This window comes from Opisthocomus hoazin, chromosome 2, assembly GCF_030867145.1.
Source record: "Opisthocomus hoazin isolate bOpiHoa1 chromosome 2, bOpiHoa1.hap1, whole genome shotgun sequence".
NCBI classification, from domain to species: Eukaryota; Metazoa; Chordata; class Aves; order Opisthocomiformes; family Opisthocomidae; genus Opisthocomus; species Opisthocomus hoazin.
Window position 1 is genome coordinate 29,027,114 of NC_134415.1, and position 22,862 is coordinate 29,049,975.

At 41.4% G+C, this 22,862-nt stretch overlaps 1 protein-coding gene across 15 annotated transcripts in view; it reads right to left on the bottom strand.

The window, feature by feature from the left end:
* ESRRG (estrogen related receptor gamma) overlaps positions 1 to 22,862 on the bottom strand; it is a 412,075-nt gene that overhangs the window by 169,515 nt on the left and 219,698 nt on the right. Inside the window, exon 1 of one of the 15 annotated variants that reach the window (XM_075413001.1) lies at positions 900 to 1,037. The exons of 13 other annotated variants lie outside the window; for them this stretch is intronic. In XM_075413001.1, coding sequence (XP_075269116.1) covers positions 900 to 955 — 56 coding nt within the window. In that variant the 5' untranslated portion in view covers positions 956 to 1,037. Of the gene's footprint in view, positions 1 to 60; positions 190 to 899; positions 1,038 to 22,862 lie in introns of those variants that run through there. One more of the 15 variants, XM_075413008.1, reaches the window with a different exon arrangement.

A 22,862-nucleotide genomic window follows, 5' to 3' on the forward strand; every position in this document is an offset into this window, starting at 1 on the left:
GGCTTAATTACAAGCGGCAAGGCAACGCGCAGGCAGCAAGGACAGCTAGTGGGCATCTACCTATAATACACTGTCACCTCTCCGCACAGCCTCTCCACAGACGGCGTCTGGGGCGATCCCCTCCCGCTTCTTCTCCGGTGTCGCCGTCAGCAGCGCGAAGGCACGGCTACGTAAGTGGCTCGACATAAAGAAAAACGACCCGCTGACAGCTCCCGGTGATACACTAATATTTAATCCCGGCTGAAACCAAGTTCAGGGGCCACTCTCCCGCCCCGCAGCGCCGGGTTGGTGCGGGCGCCGCGCTTCTCGCCGGAGACGCTCCGCCAGGTAGCCGCGAAGTGCCAGCCGAGAACTGCGGCTCGCTAAAAAAAAAAAGTATTTTGCTGCCTTTGGGTAGGGAAAAGCAAGAGCGAGCGCAGCAGCGCGGAGCACCCCCCCGGCGCCTGGAGCTGCCCGGCCGCTACCTCAGGGCAGCGCGGCGGCCGGCCGCTCCCAACCGCCGCCCCAGCGCCGCGCGGGCTCCCTCCCTCCCTCCCGCCGCCGCCGCCGCCGCCGCCGCCGTCGCCGTCGTTTCCTCACAGCCGGCGCTGGCAGGGGAGCCGGCGCACCTGTCAGGCTGCCAGCGCCGGGGCAGGCAGCGCGGCCGGCCGCTCGCCCGCCGCCAGCCCCGCTCCTCCCCGGCGCGGAGCGCCCCGCTGCCGGCCGCCTCCCGCCAGCCCCCCCACGCACCCCCCCCGCCCCCGGCGCGCAGCCGCCGCGCAGTGCCCCGGGCCGGGCCGGGCCGGGCCCGACGCGCCCGCGACGGCCGCGGCACAGCGTTACCTGCAGCGGCGTCTAGGCGCCTGTCATGTTTTGGGGCAGGCGGCGGCGGTGGGGTGGGGGCGGGGAGCGGTACCTACTCTTCCTCGTAGTGCAGGGAGAGCGGCTCCGGCAGGCAAAGTTCTACCGAATCCATCTGCGCCCGGCGACCATTCTCCGCGCGCGCGCCCGCGGTCAACCAAAGTTTCCGTGGCCGAGCGCCGCGCGCTTGGCACGAGCGCTCTCCGGGCGAGGCGGCGGCGGCCCGCGCGGCCAGTGGGGACCAAAAGCTCGCCCGCGCGCCTAATCAAGGACTTAAAGCCCCGCTCGGAGCTCATGAATATGAAGTAGGGCTTTACATATGCAGTCCCCCCGGCCCGGGGGGGACGGCGGATTGGTGGGGCGGCGGCCAATCAGGCGCCGGGGCGGCCCGGCGCGTGGGGCCGCGCGGCAGGTAGAGGGGTGGGGCCGGGGGAGCGGCCTGAGGCGGCGGCGGTTGGGGCAGAGCCCGCAGACATGTCCGCGCCGCCGGCAGCCGGCCCGCCGGGAGCGGAGCGCAGCTCCCCTCCCCTCCGCTCCCCTCCCCTTCCTCCCCTCCGGCCGCGGGGAGGCCGGCTCGAACTTCCAGCGCAGTTCGGCGGGTACCTTGGCAGGCTCCCCGGCTGAGGTGGCGAAAGACTGCGCGTAGAGGTAGAGGACGAAGTTTGCGCTGCCGCTGGCGGTGGCGGCGTTGCCGCTGTGGCGGTTGGGGCCGGGGCCGGCCGGGCCGGGCTCACGGAGGGCGCTCCTTCTCCTGACCGCCGCTTCCCTGACCTTTGGAACTGCTCGGCGCCCGGGAAAAAATAAATAATAGTAACGGCCGAGGGCAGCCTGCCGCAGCTTCTGGGTAACTCAACTTTTCATTGTCATCCGAGTGGCTGGGGCGGGGGCGGGCGGGGATTTTGTTATGTGTAATATGTAGCAATATATAGACAGGCTCTATAAATATATTAAAATGTATATTAATATATAATTACCTCTTTAAAAATTAAAAGCCTTATTTTATATGTACTTACTAAAAAAAAAGGACATTCCTAACAAAACGAGCGCCCGAATCCATTCCTTAACAGCACAGCACGGGTGCAGCTGGGAGCGTGTACAGGTACGTGTGTGGTCACGTCCAGGTCAGCCCCATCGTGACGCGGGCGTGTTTAAGCTGTATGCCCCTGTGTGAATATTTGGATGTTTAGATGTACGTACTTAGATACAGCAAAGAGAAAGAAAAGCTGCAGAACCGATCAATTTCTTCTGTTAACTGTGGAGGGATTAGAGCGGACTAACTCAGCCCGCCTCATTTTAACAAGATAAGGACTGCACTGTGGCAGGGTTGCGTTAGTAAAGCTGGGAGTGCGCAGACACCTCCACAGTGTGTGGGGGTTTGGGTTTTTGCAAAGTAAATCTTACCAAACTAAAAGAGAAATGAACACGTAGCCTGGCGTGTATGCCCGCATAAGCATCACCCAGCCCAGTGCCAGCAAACCACTGCTTAGAGCCAGCTAGGTGTTGCTCATCTCTGGCATATGAAAGGTCCCTGGTTAAACTTGGTCCAAAAAAACGACCATACTCAAATTTGTACACACTGCTTGCACCAAAACACATGCACACACCCTGAAAGGATCAGTAATGTATCAGGGGTGCATTTTTTTTCTCTGAAAAGCTACTATTTTTACTTACTATTCCAGCGAAGACATCATACTTATTTTCCAGGTTCAAAGTGTTTCTGCCCCTACCACTGAAAACAGATGCAGGCTATTTCTGGCAAGAAGAAAAAAAAAACTGGAAAGACCATAATGTTTTATAATTCAACTCAGCACTTACAAAATCTTTTGTGACTGGAGCCCTAACATGATGCAAATTGCAATCTTTTAGATCAAAACAAATCAGTGCACACCCTCAGAATGCATTAATACCATTCACAAATGGGAACGCGAATGCCCATCTCCCACTCTGTTTCACAGCATTTTACCATATAAATACAGCAACAGAATGCAACTCCAAAATATATAAGTTCCATAGACATGTTTGTATATGTTTACAGGAGACAGATGCCAGTGTTATGTATTTAAGCTTATGTGAAGACTGGGCCTGCTTCCTACAAACCTGGTATAAATACATGCCAGTTTAGGAATCGGAACTCACACAGCAAAACTACAGCTCTGACTACTGTATGAAAGCAGGTAGTAAAAGCTTAATTACCAGTAGCATTATGCTGTCTATATTGTTAAATGTGAACTCTGTAATTAAGATGTAAATTCACTTGTGAGCAGTGAATTAAAAAGCTCTGAAATGTAGAGTAAAATCTGAGTACTCGATAGAAACATCTGAGACAAAAAAAAACAGGTTTTATCAAATTTTAAAATGAGAGGCATTTAATCATATTACAGTATTAGAACATCCTCTTTAAGTAACAATTTGATAAATGTGGATTTTTGACTCTAATCAGAACTTGAATATGATGTCTTTACGTGTAGGTATCTGTATTACTGTATAAACCCAAAATACCGTTCCTACAAACTGATTTACATGTGCATGTTGGCAAAACGTGAACTACAAATATATTGTTTGTACTGAGTGTCTGTTTATAGATTTATACCCAAATTTGCTATTTTTCCATATTTTCATGCTAAAATTCCTTTGAATCTTTTCATGTGTATGTGTTTTCTTATTTAAAAATCACCCAGAATGGATCCCTATACATGAGTAATTTGATAAGGTCACTTTTCTGTATTAAGTTCCCTGGAATACCCCCTCCTTAAAATACGACAGCAAATCCATCTTGAAACTTACCAAAGCACAAGTTAGCTTGATTTCCACTTTTGTTCATTATCTCCTAAGATTATGTATTTATATTCAGGTGCTGAAACATGATGGTCTTTTTCCCACTGTCATGGTCTGTCTTCCTGCAGGCTCTCCTTTTCATGTTCACATAGCTTCTGCTACCTTGTTGGCTTGTCGTCCCCCACCCTCCTCTGCACCCCTAGATAACACATTTTCCCTCCCCCCCTATGATCCATCACTACCTTGCTATCAACCGTCTTTCATCCAAGCAAGCGTCTCTGTTCCCTGGCAGCGCTGCTTCTTGGTGAACCAGAAATACAGTGCTGTACTTTGCATGTTGATAAACAAAGCAGGTGGCTTCTTCCCTCGAGACTGAAAGTGTCACCTCCACCAGACTGGGGTCTGGAATTCCAACTGCATTCTTGAACTTGGGTTTCACAGTTACTGATCAGTTTGGGGAAGGGGGGGGGGGAACCACATAAGAGCAGCAAATAAACTAGGGCTAAGGGTAGCTTCATTTTTTCAAGCTTTTCTGTAGAAATAAATAAAAATAGCAGTAGGGGAAAGAAAACAAAAGCAAACAGGTACCAGTTTACTGAATTTTATCAGAGGATATAGAATAAGAACATGCATGCAAACACATGCCTGCACCAACTTCGCAAAATGTACAGTGCAAAATCTTACCACAAGGAGTCTATACAAAACAGTGGTAATGGAATCAGAGAGGGGAAGGAAAAAAGTTACCGTAAGTGCCTGCGCCAGTCAAGGGGCATTACTGAGCAGCACCTACATTTCCATGTCTCTCTGTGCATAAAATTTTTCCTGTGTGCCAACCAGTATATCTTTCAGCATCTTCACATTTAAATACTATAGACATTTCAAGGCATCCAAACAGCCAAATTCTTAAAACACAACTACCTCAAGGCACCTGAAGAAGTAAGATTCAGTGGCACTTCACAGAGGTCGCACGGTGCACTGTGTCAAATGCGTGTTTACCAAAAGGAACAACAAGCTCAAGCCATCTGGGAAGGAGCAAGAATATGAATGGGTCTATTAGCTGCTGAGAATTTATTTGAAAACGGGTATACTGTTACTGCAGATGGAAATTTGCCATACACCATGGTACCTTATTCAAAGTCTAGCTGGAAAATACGATATTGTTAAGAGTTTGAAATAAATATCAAAGTATCAACAAATAATGTGATTTTCTCTTTATTCACAGTCACTAGTTAAACACAGCTCAGATGTGCTATGCTACAGCAAGATCAACATTAGAACAATATTGTCACTGTCTACTGGTCTTTTGCCTTTTATGCTTCTCACTGGAAGGCACTTGGTGCATCCCTGGATATATCGCTAATGAGTTAAAAAAACAAATGCTACACATTCAGCTCACCTGTTTGTACGTAGTTGGACAAACTGTAGCAGGTTATTACTTTAAAGCCATCTGCTGCTTCAGTCTGTATTTGGCATTAATTACTCCTTGTTTTGATCTTAGGGAAAAAAGCTCACATAACACAATCTCGGAATGCTCTTTAGAACTTTTCCACAATGCATTCACAAATACACAGAGCAAGGCTTTTAGCTTTTGCTGCTACACTCTGTTCCAGAATATAAAAAATGTCTCCGTGAAATAACAGCAATTGCCTTACGATGTTACCGAACTACATTCAATTCATCTGGTCTCAAATAAATACTCCATATTTTCTCCTTGTTTTATTTTCAAGGGCACGGGCTTGGGTATTTAAATGACTGCCTTCACCGGTACAGAATAGAAACCGCTCATATTGCTATAAATGAAAATTATTCTCTTGACGAAACACCTTTTCCAAAGCCTCTGACAAAATGAAAGGGAAAAAAAAAAAAAGGAGCCACACGCACATTGCCTGTCACCCACCAGAAAAGGTCTACTCCCTAAAGATAATTCAGGCACACACTTCAGTATGGGTATCTCACTATTACCCCAAGCTCTTTTTTTAGTGTAAGTTTCTTCAGAGAAGCTGAAGTGCGTTACTGTCTCAGACAGCCAAGGATAAGATGACTGAGGGAATTCAGTTGCTCTGTTTAATTAATACAGGATTATTTCACTTTCATTTTGTGAAGCTAATAATATGACTGGTGGAATGTCAGTAAAAATTAAATCATAAACTAGTGCAGTACCAAAGGGAAAACTTACTTTAGTTATGGAGTATTCCCAGCAGAAATCTTGACAATCTTATACATATTTACACTGATAAAATACCACATGTACTTCATGGGATACTGCAAGCTTTCTACAATCCTTGTGGCATGTATTTACAGAGCAAGAGTTAACATTTTGAGATTATACATTAATAAATGAGTTGCAGTTATATTGTTTCTTGAATGTTAAGCACCGAATACTAAATGCAGGAACCCGTTCAAGGTCAATGTCCTATTTTAGACCTTTTCAGCAGCTGTGATATTATGATAATCGCACTTAAAATATTCCTATAGAAAGAGTAAATTAGCCCTTTTCACTAGAAGGATTATTATGATAAACAACAAATCCAAAAGAGAAAAAAAATCTGATTTCTCTCTTCCTCCTCCTTCAAATGTAATAAATTACCATCCCTTACTGTGATGGCCTTTCTATCCAGGAATTAAAAAAAAAAAAATCCAGATTATTCTGCACTTACATTGCCTTTTGTTTTTTTTGGAGGCCTCACCTATGTAAAAATACCTTCCTTAAAAAGCGCCTGTGCTTTCTGTTAGAACCAAAACATTCCAGTTGATATCCCATTCTACCACCCATACTGCAGTGAGATGTAATATCCCACTAAACCAGGAGGGAAAGAAGAAAACTTAGCATCAGCAGCTATTCCTAAGCAAGATTAGGGGTTTAGCTCCATCTAATTGAGGGATGAGACGTGTGCCTCAGTGGGTCTCTTCCCACTCCCCCACCAGCCCTTCTACCTGACTGCAAACTCAAAGTGCTAAAAATAGAAGAAGATGGAGCATAAATATTTCCCCAGTGAAAACACCAATAATCTTTACTGTGAGCTGACACAAATTGCTTGTTACACTGCCCTAGGATATCATGGCTGGAAGCGAGAGCGCACACACGCGCGCGCAGAGCCACCAACCGTCCTCCGAGCTCCTGTAACGCGTGTTTGTGCATGTGCATGTCGCAGAGGCTCCTACCACATCTGACTTGGAGCCGGTGCACCTGCAGCACAAAACACATTCTCTCCAGCATCCCTCCCCCGGCCCCGACTGTCCCAGCCCATCTTCCATCACTCTTCTTCCTTTTTCTCCCCCTGCTCCCCCTCCACTCCCTTTGCTCTGGCATTTTTATTATTAATGTTATTGCTATTATTACTGTCCAAGCATAAGCTGATCCACAGGGGAGCCTGTGTAATTTAACCCCTCAAGCACTAAATTCCTTCACATGTGCCAAAGACACAGGTTTGTTGTTGCCTCCAGCAATATCCCAGGAAGACGAGTGATGGCGGTGTCATATCATCACACAGCGACTTAATCTATTGCGACACCCAGGGAACGGGTAACTGAAGAGATTTACAGAACATGCTCTCTGACTGAATACAAAATGTTATCCCCTTTACCAACAAACTCAAGTCACAAGAAACAAAGCGAAAGAAATTCTACCCTCCTATGGCTCATTATTTCCATGACTCTGCTTTATCCAATCCCACCACTACGTTAGTTGTCCCGCTGTACATCATAGAGCAATACAACACTTTTTTTTCAACATGTTTGTTCTCCTTCCTTTGTTCTTCTTGTGTTCTCTGATTAACAAACAGCCAGATCATGTTGAACTGCCAAGTAACATAGCCTCAGAAATCTTTTATCCATACACTAGATGACTGGAACCATCACCTACTTCAGGGTTATCTCTACATGCTGTCTTTATGTTGTCTGACATCTAATGCATGCTTTTTAAAACAACAGATTAAAGGGGTTGCACTTTTTAAAGGTGCAAGGAACACTAAATTAAACACTCACAGTTTAGCTACAATAAATATTGACAAGGAGGAAAGCGTCTCTTAAGTACTGAAAACCAAAAAGCTGACCTGCTTGTCAAGCAGGGACTTTCTGCATGGATGTCCTACTTTTGTTATCCATAACTATTAAGGAAGAATTCAATGTACTATAGAAGAATATAACTGTTCTCTCCAAGATCAAGGTGTCTAACATTTCACTGACCTGGGAAGCAAGAATTTGGCACGGAATTAATACTGGAGACAAATGAGACTAATTAAATGTCCTCAGATCAGGAATACCTGACTGTGCTGGTGAATCAGAACTTTCATTGTGGGAAATTAACAGCTCTGAACCAGTCAGAAAAAAATGGTAACAAAGGTTGAGTTCAGGTGCTCAAGCATAAACAAATCCTCCCCATCAGCTACCCTTCATCCCAGAAGGTGTCACCTCTAGACACCCCAGATCTACAGCAGGTCTCGAGATTTCCATAATGAAGGCCACTGGAATCTGTCCCTGTGGTAACTTCCAATTTTCCTTTCTGTATACATGCCTTCTTTCAAATGCATACATCAGCTGCCTGACTGAGCGCTTAGTATTGTAAACTTTGTTTATAGAGGCGCGTTCAGACTCCAGGTCAAATGATTTCTTGGACACACAAATATGCCTATAAACCAAGTACAGGAAGATGTTAAGCACATCTTGTACTTTTCCCCAATCATTAATATGAAGAGACTTAAAATAAAGGTTTTCATGGATGTGCAGCTCCCAGATGGGTAACTGTACAGTTCCACCAGTTCCAGAGAAACATGGAATTCACCAACAGTTGCTCCTTCCCAGGTCCTACAGCTCCATCCACCTTAAAGTCAAAGATCTGATGGTCTTAAAGCAAGCCTCTACAGAACATATCAAGGTGCACTGAGATGCTGTTCACCACTCCTGTATTCGTTTCCCACTTACTGCTGGGTGGAAGGTCTAGAGTATCAGTCAAAAATCCGTCAGTGTACATCAATACAAGTGCAACAATCCTGCTATCTCTAGTAGACTTGTGCAGTAACATTTAACGGGATCATATTAATGTCTTTAATACAATACATAAGAACCACACATTAACAAAAATGCCTGTGTTACATTATTACAATGAAAACATTTTTTCTGATTGTATTAACAAATATGGTTAAATGAGACAACATAATTGTAATGACATCCTTCTGCAGCTGAAGCCTTCTATTATCACCTATGTTTCTGTCCTATAGCAGCTTCACTCCTATTGACTAGACAGTTAGCACTATTCAATTATCAATCTCAAATCAATAGATTTAGCTCCACGTGTAATGGTTAAGGTGTAAATATTATGTATACGCTTTTCCAGCTTAACTCATGTGCTTGCAAATTTAGATTTATATTCTTATTTCCATTTTAAGAAACATGCAAAACTAAGTTTTTCATCATAGCGTTCTTTTCTCCCACCAGTTGTGCCTCCATTTCAGGTGTTATGTTTCCAGAAATCTAGTCTAACTTGCCTATGATAGAAATTTCTGTCTTTCCCAGATAAAAAGGAAAAGCAAGAATTGTAATTATTTGATTCAAGTATGCTGAATAAAGCAATAAAATAGCAGTATGACTTTTAAGCATATTCAGTCAATATTTTCCTGCTACAGAACTCACTCAAGGTGTGAATTGATCCAGAAAGCACAGCCTTTAAACTTACTGCACTTCTGACACTTGTATCACAAAACATTTGGTTCAATTACTGTAGGTGCGCGTGTGTGTGCCTGTACCTACACAAACACACATATAAATGTATTATATTATTAGCTCTTGGTTATCCACATCTAATTACACACAAAAAATATGTAGTAAAAAATTAAGCTGAACCAACACATGTATGCAGAAGTGAAAGGCTCCATCTTTCGTTCCAGTTAGACGCGACTTTATTTTGTCCCTCCAAAGTCCCCGCTTCTCTGCTTAAGGAGCTTCCATGTGAGCCGATCTGAACACACACCAAGTTACAGTGTGTTACGTGCCTTACCTGAGAGCCAGCTTTCACAGTCCTTTCTCAGACAAATTCACATTAACTTGACTAGCGCTCCCCCCCATAAAGCTTTGCAGAACAGATTCCTAATTACCTACTTCCTGAGAGTACATCCATTTTTGTGCATCTAGAAAATGGATCTAATACCAACACCTTAATATAGTATCTCTACTGATCAGATAACCCAGAAGAATACAGTTGCAGCTTACCTGAACACAAGTTCAAACAATACTACCCAACGGATTACTGAGTTTGAGGGGAACACCCTGACTGTTACCTTCCTTGGCCCTGCCCAGGACTATGTTCAAAACAGCTGATGTTTATAAGCATGAGGATGATGGCAGGGAGCTGTTATAATAAGAAACTCTGAAGCAATTTCTGCATGCAACCATTACAATGTGACTGTTGAGAGACAGGCAAAAATTTCTCTAATACTGTCAGGGAAAATATGGGCTTTAAAAAAACGGAAAGGTTTTTAGAAATAAAATATCAAAAGGAAAAGTTGCAACTCAATCTTCCAACTGACCTGTTTACTCCAACTTCAGATTATCTGCTCCTGAGGCATTAACATAAACTGCTCCAGTCTTATTAAAGGCCATATCTATATTCTTTAGCACTGTTTGCATTTGGTACACATATTTTCAGCATGCTGTCTTTATTCAATAATGAATTTGGCAGCAAAACAAGAATCAGTTCTCTTTTAATGTTATTTTTCTAAATAAATTCTCTAAACCTGATTGAGTTAGATCCTTGAATCATGCTTTGGAAGATGCAACTCGAGAGTTTCTGAATAAAGTGAAGCACTTAAGCAAATCAGACTTTTATTCTTCATCCACTGAGAAGCCTGAGATTTAAGATGAAAGAGCCAGACTGCCTTTCTCTTTCCTTATCCTACAAGGTCCCTTCATTTTCCCTGTTTTCCCAGTAGATTTACTTGTAAATCTGGCGACAGCCACATCTGAAGTCCTGAGGTCTGACTCCTGACCTCAGTTATGTTAGCCCTTCCCTGCAGAAGAACTACCCCTTGGATCACTGACTTGCTATTATTCTATGGTTAATAGACCTGACCTGTGCAATATTTTTTTATCTGGCTACAGTCCTATCTCTAAACTCTCTATTTTGAATGAATACCGATTTTGTGACACAAAGTCTGCTATATAATGAAATGCAAACAATGAAAAGGCTAAATCAGTTTACAAAAAATCTATTTGTCAAACAGCGTGGAGATGCTCCCAATTTAGTCTGGGCAGTGCGTGCAGCTCTTGATAAGGGAGTTAAAACCAAGCTGTTCCACCGCATAAAAATAAAAGCATCTGCAAGAGAGATACATTTTCTTTGAGAGAATCTTCCCTGTAACCTGTAGCTAATTACAAAAAAAAAAAAAAAAAAAAAAAAAATCACAAACCAAAAAAAAAACAGCCAAAAACCACCAATACCACCCCCCCCCTTGGATTCTGCAGGAATTTTCCAACAGCCAGGAGCACTGTTACAGTAGGTAACAGCAAACGCCTCCCCAGTGCAGTCCCCTTATGTCACATTTGCATTTCTATTCAGCTACATTGCCTGACAATGAAGCAAATGGGTCTGCCTTATCTGTACAATTCTGGACAACAGAGATTTCTAAGCCATACAAAGGAACGAGTTTAACATTCAGTACTCAACACCTCCCGGTGCCCCCCCCTCCCAAGCCCTGTGGGGAATGCAGTCGCACAAACACCTGTCCACACCAAAACCTCCCGTGCTATCCGAAAAGGAACCCGTTACAATAAATAAAATACAATAAAATGAAAAGCTATCGAGACTTTTAAGGAGCTTGGAAGCCTCGAGGAAGAAAACGGTCCCAACCCTCAAGATTTTCAGGCTTTGTCTGGACCTTAACACAGCAGTAAAGGAGTGTCCCTGGAATGTAAACGTAGATAATATCTAGTCAACCCTTTGTGACTCCCTCCGTCCCTTTTAGGCTGGTATTTAATACAGCAGATGAAATCTAGAGATCCTTTTATCAGGGAAATTTCATATCACCCTCGTTTTCATTAGAAAACCTGTGGTAGCTACTCTGGCTAACTCGTGCCTTTTCATTGCAGCATGAGGAAATTTCAGGCTAATTCCTTCAAAATTAACATCTTCTCATTTAAAAGTTAGAAACGAGACAAAAAAACCTGCAAGAGCTGAAACCTCCAGATCAAACTCATGTTATGACAGGACTTAAGCCAGTTATAATACAGGCTAGGGCTTTAAACAGCGAGAAAAAAAATTACAGTGACACAGTTCTAATAGACACTTGGGCTTTAGTCTGGCTTTCTGTGATACCTATACGTACGTGTTGTATCTGGCTTCTTGGCCCTCTCCCTGGCGCTCAAATGCTCAGGGTAACAAAATAGGCTTTGTGCACACAATCTGGAGTTCAAGAAATGTCGCTGTGGAGGGGGTTATCCACATGTTTATTTGCATACACAGAAGTCATCTGGGGTAGCAAGCACGGAGAGGGGGGCGGGAGGGTGCCTGTCTTTTTGTCCTACTTAGTATATCCTAAAGCACAGTATACGTTTTACGTAGCGTGCTGAATTTTACATTGCTAGCTTATACTCTAATTGTCCTGAACTTCCAGGTAAGGTTATTCTTTGCTGTTGAACAAATGCTGAATTTCTCCCCAGAGGTGGTCGCAATGAGTAGTGATTCTCTATCTTTTTCTCACTCACACAGTTTTGAAGATTTACAGGCATGAATATCATCACGTTAACATAAAATGATATTATTATTGCCAAAACCAAGGCAGTTAAGCACAGAGACAGTGAGGAATGCAGAACGCTTACTTAGATTCAAAGGAAACACGAAGCTCCTTAAAGCAGCCCGTTGTTTTTAATTTTACTAGTCCTGATGCTTCAAAAGCTGCTGTCTGTTGTTGCCTTTGTGCGAGCTGGATCAAGAGATTAGGGTACATTCTGCCTCTTCAAGTGCTAGTGAGAGAACAGCCGACTGTTTATTATCGTTAGCACGGAAAATGGCTTTATTACCGAGGAGGTATGAAACTACCCATTGTCCTGGTATCATACCTCCTACAGCATTGCAGATCCCTCAGATGCTGTGTCAGTGTGACAGATCGCTTTTACCCTCAACTGTGCAGGCCATGAGTGAACCTCATACAAGGTGTGTGCATGTGGTGGGGCGCAGAGCAGAATTTAGTCTTTAAACTTGCTATCATAAAAATAAAACATAAAATAAATTAATGATTGCTACTAACATGTCAATATTTTAAAACATTTTTCTAGACTGTAATGTTAGAAGTATTATGAGGTATCGCATACTACTGCACTGTTGGAACTACTTGTGTCTGTCGATTTATTTAAAAAAACAACTAGTACAGATGGAAGAGAGATACCATAGCTGGAGAGTTGAGAGGAAAAGTAACCAAGGAAAACATTTTCCAGAGATTGGTCCGATGTCTGCTTGAATCTCAAGTCAGATCATCTAACAGGCTTACACAGCTACCCAAATGAAAATAACCCCATACCTCTGCCCCCTCATAAACACGCAAGGACAGTAGTTGCAGACTACACCTTGCTGGCAGCATACATAGTTTATGCCCATCTACTGCATCCTGAAGATACCTCTCGTGATGGTTTCTACGAGCCTGCCCCTTCTGGAGCGGAGTAAGCAACACAGCTGACCCAGAAGGATTAGATGAGAAATTCAACTAATTAATGAGACCTGCAGGCAAAACATAATTTCTTCTGCTCTTGGGGGCATTTACAAGGTCATCTTTTTGTTTCCTCCAGTGTCAGGTCAGATTCACTCATCTGTCAACAGCTTTATCAAAATATGCTTCTCTAACGTTACCTTGCTCCTTCATGGACAAGAGTTCAGAATTATGAACACAGTATTTCCGATTTAAGAAAATATTCTGGAACACAGCTCCATTGTCCCATCCCGCTCTGCTGTCTTTCTGATAATCGCTTTTCTGAGAGCGTCACATGGCATAATTTTCTTCTATCTGCCAGGGAAGTTTCCCAAAAAGTATACCAACTTCAAGAAATGAGGAATATGAATAGGAGAAGCGTTCAGATAGAATTCAGAAAAATGATCAGCTCACCTCATCTGTTTCTCTAGCGATATGTGTACTGTTACTATCCAGTGGCCGCTTTGGTAATAATCTTGTCCCACCTCCCATCTGCTCTTCTTGCTGGCCTCCTGCCACTTCAGCCTCAGTCCTTCCCTGTCTTCAAGATGTCATTCAACTTCACTTGCTCTCCTACCCATTTGTTTCTCTTTCCAAGTGAGATCAAGCATACATCTTTCTATGTCTCTCGCTCCAGCCTTTAGCTTCTGCTCCATCTTTTTAGTAAGTGTCTATGTTTCTGCTCCATTTATCATAGTTGGCAGCATGCACTATGCAGGTGTCAAGGAAACCAAGAGAGAGTTCACTATTCATGATATTGCCTTTTCAGCCTTCTTGTGGCTTGCCATTGAGTGTCAGCTCCTTAACACTAAGCTATATGTTGAGAAGAATGTGTATCAGTTAAAGACAAATTACTTTAAGCCAATACAAGGGCACATAAAGAAACAAGGTTACTTTAAAGTTAGACTTTTTTAGCCTCACTCTGATCTCTTTGTAGGTTATTTTTCCTTTTATTTGCTCATTACTTGAGTTTTTATGTCGTCTCTACGGCATTTTTCCTTACTGGCTAAAAATAAGCGTACAAGCCATTGCACGATGCTGGACATAACACGCACGGAGACCTCCGTAAATGCAAATGCCTAATGCTTGACTTCAGTTAAAGTGCTTCCTTTTCACATCAATACAGACTTGTGTCTCACTAAATGTAATCCAGCTCAGAAAAAGAAATGTTCTGGACTCAGCAGGACAGAAGTCAGAACTAAATGAGGACCACCTAGCTGTCTTTCTGCAAAGCCTGAGAGCAAGGCCCCAGCCATCCCCTCCCCTGAGGCTGAGCACAGGGGACCTGTGTGCCTGCTACCAGGCAAGGCCCATTGGTTTTAAGGACAACACTCAGTTCCACAAACATATCGCAAATAGCAAGCCTCAATCATATCCTAGAAAACTGGTTTAATTCACCGCCTCACCTGAGAGAATCTTCCCCATATGTACAATACCTCAACAATATACAGTCAATTAAAAGCAGCTGCAGCATTAAATGCACAATTGCAGCTATTGCTTTAGAACTGGAGACAGAGGCAGGGGGGGTTCTTGTTGCTTTGGGTTTTTTTCTTCTTTGCAAATACTTCTTATTCTGGCCATTTCAAGTAAGATGAAACATCACTAAACAGGAGAGTACTGTCATAAGAACCTAGCTTAGCAAAGCATCATAAGAATCTAGTTTAGTGAATACTAAAATACTAATACAGACAGATGACTTGATAAAAAAATCACAAAATGCACATATGACGAGGGTTTTCAGGCCAGACAGTTTTTTAGACAAAGACAATTTAGAGATATGCTGAAACAAGGGGGAGAATTGACCATCAAGGTGACTATGGGTTGTAGTAGACTCTGGAACACAATGTTTTTTGTTGTACTAGTGCTTTTTGAAATATGTGATGTAGCTTGAATTGTTTTGCATAAAGCCAAGTACAGAAGTTTCCATACAAAGTTTTTTTAACTCATGATATACATCAAGCTTGATAATCACTACAGCCCTGTTTAAGCTCACAGTCAACAAACTACTACATTGGAACCGTACACATCCAACAGCAACACAGTTCACTACTTTTTATTCCATGTGGCAAAGGATCAAGGACAGATATCCCTTATAATCCTTAATTTCTAACACTTCTGTCCAGGCCGCCTTCCTGTTTTTACGCATCATTAGCATGACAACAACAATAAAGGTAGAGTTTTTCTTATAGTAAACCAGACATTGTCTCTGGTTTCTGGCCCAGATGAGCATCATCCAATTCATAGTTTAAACTTTTTTCCTTACCAATACTACACATTCTTTAAAACCAGTCCGCAATATGGTTCTGTGACTGGCAGAGCCCCATCCAACAACTTTCCACATGTTTCACATAGTTTCTGTGGAAGCGAGGACTATTCCTGTAAATACAAATATAAAACTAAAACTACGGGCCTAACAAAAATTTAGTTTACCACCTTTCAAAATTTCTCAGGGAAGTAAAGTCTGATATTTCTCCAACACAGTAAATATTATGTTGCAATCTGAAATTCAAAGCTGAACATTTAGACAAACCATTTGCTGGAATTTCCCTCATTTGCTAGAAGGCAATAAAATATATTCTAGCCCTCTGATCAACTATATCCCTTTGTGTTATTCAGAGACCACTACATAAAGTTCTCGCTTAAAGAAAATAGTAGAATATACAATTGCTTTAAATACTGTAATATATTTTATGTCTCTGTTACGCCACCTGAAAACAACCCCACATCTACAGAAGAAGGTCAACAGCATGGAGGGGGTCAAGGTTACAGCTGAAAAGGCAGAAGTGCAGGATAACTACACACTGGGAATGGGTAACGCAACTTAGCGGGCAACACTTGCGGCATGTTACGAGCAATGGCAGATTACAATGATATAATGAAGGGATGTCTCTCATACCCTGAAAGACAAGGACAGCACAAGACAATGACCCATCCAATTATCTCTACTCTTATTTTATTCCTCATCCTTCAGTCAACTATCTGAAGCATGGGAAGCACCCTCTTAAATCAATCCTACGTTCATTCCATTTACTCCTTTACAGGTATGCTGATTTTATTCTGGTCCACTCGCCGTCTGGCACGACCAAGAAGAACAAATTAATGTGAGCATAAAAGTCTAGCAGACTCTGTCTGTAAGGAGCTACCACGTATTTCCCTTGTCACATCCCCTCCCCTTTACCAAAGTGCCATTCAGCAGCCTCTGTGGCAAACAAGTTCCTCAGTACCCTGTGCCATCATGTGCAATGGGGCAAATCCACACCCTGTTGACCACCACTCCATAGCTGTTTGCGTTGTCTCTCTGGTTTGACAAGTCTGTGCTGATGGCACCTGTTAAAGCTGCTTCAACTAAGCTGTTCTGCATTTGTCTGGCTGGATTTGGACTTCCCGGATCCCTGACTGAATACAAAGTGATTTGAAAAAACGGTGTTTGGCAACAAGCACAGCGGGGAGTACACTGTGTGTTGGTATACAAGAGCACAATGTGTTCTTCATAACATCACTGAGGGAGCATGCTGCTAGAATCTCTCTGCTGTCGAGATCAAAATGGTCTCCTTTGTTGTCAGCTGTTTAATAGCAGCTGTTTAATGTAATTCCAAATGATCTGCTTGAATGAAGTTGTCATTCTTGCAGTTCACTTTAATGCAGTAAAAAAAAAAAAAACACACAGCTTGGCCATGTTATTTTTCTGTTGTTCTTCTGAAAAGTTTCACTCTTTTATATTTCCACTAGCCTATCAAAATAATACAAGTCTGATTTCTAGAAAATAAACTTGAATTGGAGAAAGAAAAAAAATGCAAAAGATCAGATATTTATTTTAAAACACTTTCCTTTTGGACACTGGAGAATAATTTGGTTAAAAATACCTTGCTACTAAAAAATTACACATAGAAAGAAGAAGTGAACTTGTCAGCAAATACGGAAGCAAAAAGAATATCTATTTCTAGATGTATTTCAAGATATTTCCCCCAATGGGGGTTTACAATTTATTTTATTGCCTTTCATAAAGCAAAAAAAAGTTGCAGCAGAATGTTGATATAGTGAAAAAACATGTACTCTTCTTGATGAAGCAGTTTAGCTTATAGAAATATGCTTTTATAATGTGCGTGGGTTTTGTTAAAATCCGTTTGATACCAAGAGCGATCATAAGGACCATAATCTGTAAAAATATTTGCAGTTCTCTGATGAACAATAGAGGGCACTAATGCTTCTAATCTGGCAAACGCATCACGCACCAGACAGACAAAATAGTGGTGGTACTTGTAGCACACAAACCACATCGTCTATGCTAAATACGTAGATAGTGGAGAGAGGATTTCTGTCTCTCAGATAAGTTCTCTTTGTCCTTTAAACTTCCAGTTTTTTTTTGCCTGCAGAAAGTAGGATGTGATAATAACACACTAATACTTGCAGCCTTTCAAAGCGTTATTTTCTTTTGTTCATTGAACAAAGCAGACGCAACTTTTCCTCATACAAATCCCTCTTCTGTGTACTTTCTCACCACATTCTTCTCTGTTTACCTATAACTCTGTACAGTAGTTCAAGGTAAGGAAAGTCCACTGATAAATGCAGAAGTCAAAGGCTGCTTAACATGTGCGTTGCTTATGTTCCCAGCAAGCCAATGTAAAAATATTGGCTACAAACATCAGCAATTAAGAAATGCTGGGATACCATCTGAAAGCTCCAGTTAAAAGGGCTTATTGGGGATCTTACACCACTAAAGCATTTTAAGCAGTTTCATTTAGCTCTGAAAAGATGCAGCTACTGTAAGTGCTACTTTTAATAAAAGGCACATGCAGAGCAAGTATTTTAGAAAGGTTCTGCACCTTAAACTACCTTTTCTTTATAAGCATTAAAAACACCCATTTAGAAAACAATTCAGCCTTTTTCCAGAATAAAGCTCAAGACGATACAAACTTTGTTAGAACTGCTAGTAGCTGAGCACCATCTACCTTTTTTAAATGCTTACCAGTCTCTCTCATTGCTATTGAAAGAAACAGATTTATTTCTCAGCCTTGGAGATTGAAACTTTGGCAAGAGAGACTTAAATACCAAACACAAACTAACAGATTCTTGCTAACATTGTGAAAAATTGATAAATGCATTTTGATTTATTCAGAGTAAATGTTATCTAGAGAAACGTAACAAATACTAATATTCTGGTGCAGTAATTTCAGCACATATTTGAAATGAAAAATGAAACATATGTCCCTGTACACACTGCAGATGGCAAAGTCTTCATGAATTGTATGACTTAATCTCCGACTCCTCAATGCAATGCATCAGTTTTTCAAAGATACCAAACTCTAGCGGCTCTTATGATATTAGCGTCTTGTCTGCATCGAATGATACAGCTTTAAGGCCATGTTAGTAGCTAGGCTCAAACGTGAAAGCTGCACTCGAGTTACATCCACCACAAAAGCAAGATATCTACTATTAGAGAAAATAACTCAAATTTCTGTCCCGGGTCAGTATGAAATATAATGAGTTTGTACCTTCTGATCTGGAACTGTTAAAGACTTTTTGGCCACGGATCCGAGATAGTCAATGCAAGTACTAGACATACTTTATTTGACTATACTGAAAAGGCCAAAAGGCTACACACTATTCATCCAGCCCTCACTGGAGATTTCTGACGTCAAAAGATAATTCCCTAACTTCAAAAGATTTTGGGGATTGGCTGGGTTTTTTTTCTTTATTTTTCTTTTTGAATATGACCTTAACACACATATTCTGCCTTTTGTTATTTTTTGTGCCATTGAAGAGACTAGTCTTTGCATATTTCTTGCAAGCGATCACAAGAGACGTTGCAAACTAATGGGTAAAATACAAACCATGCTATGAGGGATTATTATTCCAATTCAGCATATTATATTAAGTGCTATCATACCGCTGACACTCAATTGTGTGTCATTGACTAGCTTGAGAGACATGTAACAGCCAGACACAAACAGTACTGGTGATGCTGCCCAACTAAAAGGAAGCATATTCTGGCTATGGAGACAGACTAATTCTGGCTTATTCCTAGACTAAATGTGTAAACAGGAGACAGAGCCATGGATTTTGTATACAATACATTGTGTATGTTTGTATACAACAAAAATGCGGTGAGCCAACAGGCACAGAAATACACAGGCAGATAAAACATATGTAGAGTACATGAAAAAGAAGAAATGTGTAAAAATAGGATAAAGACAGGAACCTTCGATGGGCAATATTTTAGAGAATTATTTTGAGCAACTCAAACTCATTGTTGTTTTATCATAAAAGCTGTATATGAGTCTTAAACCCATAGACGAAAACAAAGAAAAAGTATTGCATAAAAATTTAAGTTTCTACCACTTGTCCATGTATCATAATTTTTTTTTGCCCGGCCTTCAGCAGCTCAGCAATGACCGCTTGCCCTGCTATCACCCTGTACGTCACATTTGGCTGTCCTGCAGTCATTGCTTGGAGCCCTTACCTAGGTCAGAAGCTATGCTGGCTTTCGCATTCCTCTTTCCCTCCAAGTCATAAGTATTCTTAAAAAGTGAGCTTATCATAAAACTGCTGGATACGTAAAACTGTAGATTCCAAATATTTTGAAGGACATGTGGTATGACTTGTCTCTGCTACCTGACCCCATCTCTACACTACATTCTCCTCAAGGTGTTGTCCACCATTTCAAAACACTTATTGCCCCCTCTGTATGTCGTCTCAGCCACTCTCAACATTATTTTCCTGTCATTCTCCATGTTAAACAATACTGCATGCAAATTGATCCAGATGCCATCTCAATACAGATATTAGGATTCACTGGTTCTTAATCCACAGTTTTTATTGGATGGATACTTACAACTATGCTGGGCCAAATTTTATTACTAGTTACATCACTAAATCTGGACTTGAAAGGATTTACTTCAATAGAGTTATAATGGACTCATACCAGCACAAAACTAATCTAGAGACTAATGAAATAAGAAAGGACCTTTATCAAACAATGATTCTAGAAAAGTCATTTTTATTCTTTTCCTTTTACTATTGACCTGCCTGGAACAATAACCAACATGGCTTGGAAATGCATTAGGAAATATCTAAACTTCAGTTATGTTCAACTGCTTAGACGCTAGCAACTTCCATAAAATAGCCAAAGTCCTAGAAAACGTATGTATATCACACACATAATGATTTTTACAGAACTTTTAGACCATCTTTGTGGAACAAATTCAGAGATTTAATCTAGTATAGCCAGATACAAAGATATAGGTACTAAATGTTTTTGCAGGAAACACTATAGATGCCATTTCTTGCATTTTCTTCACATTCACCCTTCAAATTTTTCTGCAGCTAATTATTTGATCTTTGTCCTGGGTTTTTAATGAAAGGGACCATGTTAATAACCAATTGGCGATTTGGTAAAAAAAAAAAAATCTAAGATGATGGAAACAGAAATAAACTCAATGGAACTTCTCTAGCCTTAAAACTAGGTGAACACTGGACCTCTCTTACTCCTTGCGGAACAAATGGTAGTTATTGACCCTGAGATTAATTCTCACCACAGATTTTTCCTCCAAAAGAGAAAAGAAGGAGCAAAGCTGGTGTATGTTTGCATTGCAAAGGTGCGCCATTACCGACTCCTGGCGTCAGCGCTGGCTGCTCTCTGTACCAGTGAGACTTGCAGCACTGAATCAGTAAGTGCATTCCGTATTTCATGAATCCCTAAAGCAATAGTTAGTTTTCAAAACAAGAGGCAAGTTAATCAGCAAATTGCAGAGCATATCCGTAGAGCCAGAAGTATTCTCCTACTCACCCTCCCAGTCCTTCACATCAATAACGCAGAATTATTATTTTATAAATAATTACGTGCTCCTGATGCCTAAGCATAAACACAGAAATGCCGCTCCAGCCTCAAAAAATTATGAATATCCTTCCTTTTAAGCAGGAACCTATTTCCTAATGAGAGGACATGACTTTGAAGTGGTTTTTCTTTTTTCTCTTCCATAAGCAATATACAGAAGTTCAATTATTCATAAGAAGGACTAGTCATGTAAATAAGGTCTGGAAGACTGAGCACTATGTTGCCAAAACACATCTTAAAGCACAAAAGACAATTTTAGCCTAGCCCTTGCTAGGAGAGTGTGATCTCAGGAACCCTGGCCAGAGAAGGCAGGTTTCGTAAATCAGCATTTACACCGTGTGGGGAGACCACTTACAGCAAGTTAGAACATACAGTGTGAAGTTTTACAACGGGAGATTTACAACAGCTAGAGTCGATAACGCAAAAACAAAACCACAGAGCACCTATCTATCAAATGATAGCCTGAAAAACAAAGCATAACTCTTAAAAATCTAGTCTACATGAAACTTTGATTCCTCCAGAAAGCCTGGGGTTTGATGTGCAACTGTATTCAGGGGATTCACTAATTCTTTTGGGATGTCTTCATAAGAAGCATCTCCTGCTCTTTAAAACACCAATTCTGCCCGCTTCAATCAGAAACGGGGAATGATTTAGTATTTTTGTTGGCTGGTTATTTTTAAGAGATCTACTCTAGATTAGTCCTGCTTGAGCGGCATCATAAATGGCTCCATTCCCCAGCAGTAGTCTACTTCAGATGGGAACCTGACAACCTCTACTTAGTGTGTCTTTCATAGTACACAATGAAGTGTAAAAACTGCTGTGAAAAAGCCTGTGTTTCAAAACAAACCATCTCAGTAATAAGCACTTAAAAACACTTTTTATTAATATATTTCTTTGTGTACAAAACAAAAGCTTAATGCTACAACAGGCTTAATGCTACAACAGGCCTTTGACAATGTTTTTGTTTATTTCTTTGGTTTTTTTTTTTTCTTTCTCGAAATGAAGTACTGCAGCAGCTTTTGGAAGGTCCAAAATAAATTATTTGAAATAAAGCGTTAAAGTGAGGCTGATGAAAGGATTGGTTTTTCCCTCATCACAGCTTAATAACGCGGGGGTTTCAACCAAAAAGCTTAATCAAAATCCAAAGTGGAAATCCTAAATTAGTAAATATTGAATTTAACCACTCTTATATCTCAGGTATTAGCAAATACCTTTGGTCTACAGAGATACAGCCCCTTCTAATCCTTATCTGAATTTGCAATTAAGACTTCAGAGCTACAGATATCTGTACACAGCTCTGTACACAGCTCAGCGCTCTTATTTTTTAATGATTGGACCCAAATCAAATCAGTCTTCAAATACATTGAAAAGTAAATGCCTGATGTCTAATTGAACTAATAGATAACACACTTTTTAATACTGTTAATGCTTAGTGTGGGCTTCACACAGACAGGAGCGAGGGGAGGGAGAGAGATGGAAAAAATTCGCACAGAAAACCTCGTCATTATATTATTACCATCCAGCTCCTTGGTATAAAGATAGAGTAAAGCTAATATTTACAAATTATTTGCAAGAAAAAAACCAAACCTAAATGTGTTAAGAGTTAGATTCTTCTTCTCTTTCACTAATTGTCACCTCCAATAGGACATTGTAAGAGCCTGAAAATGAAGCACTTATGAGTTTTCTTTTCCAATCTCTTGTGGGCTTCTCTCAGTTTATCGCAAATGAACAATCGTGTTGGA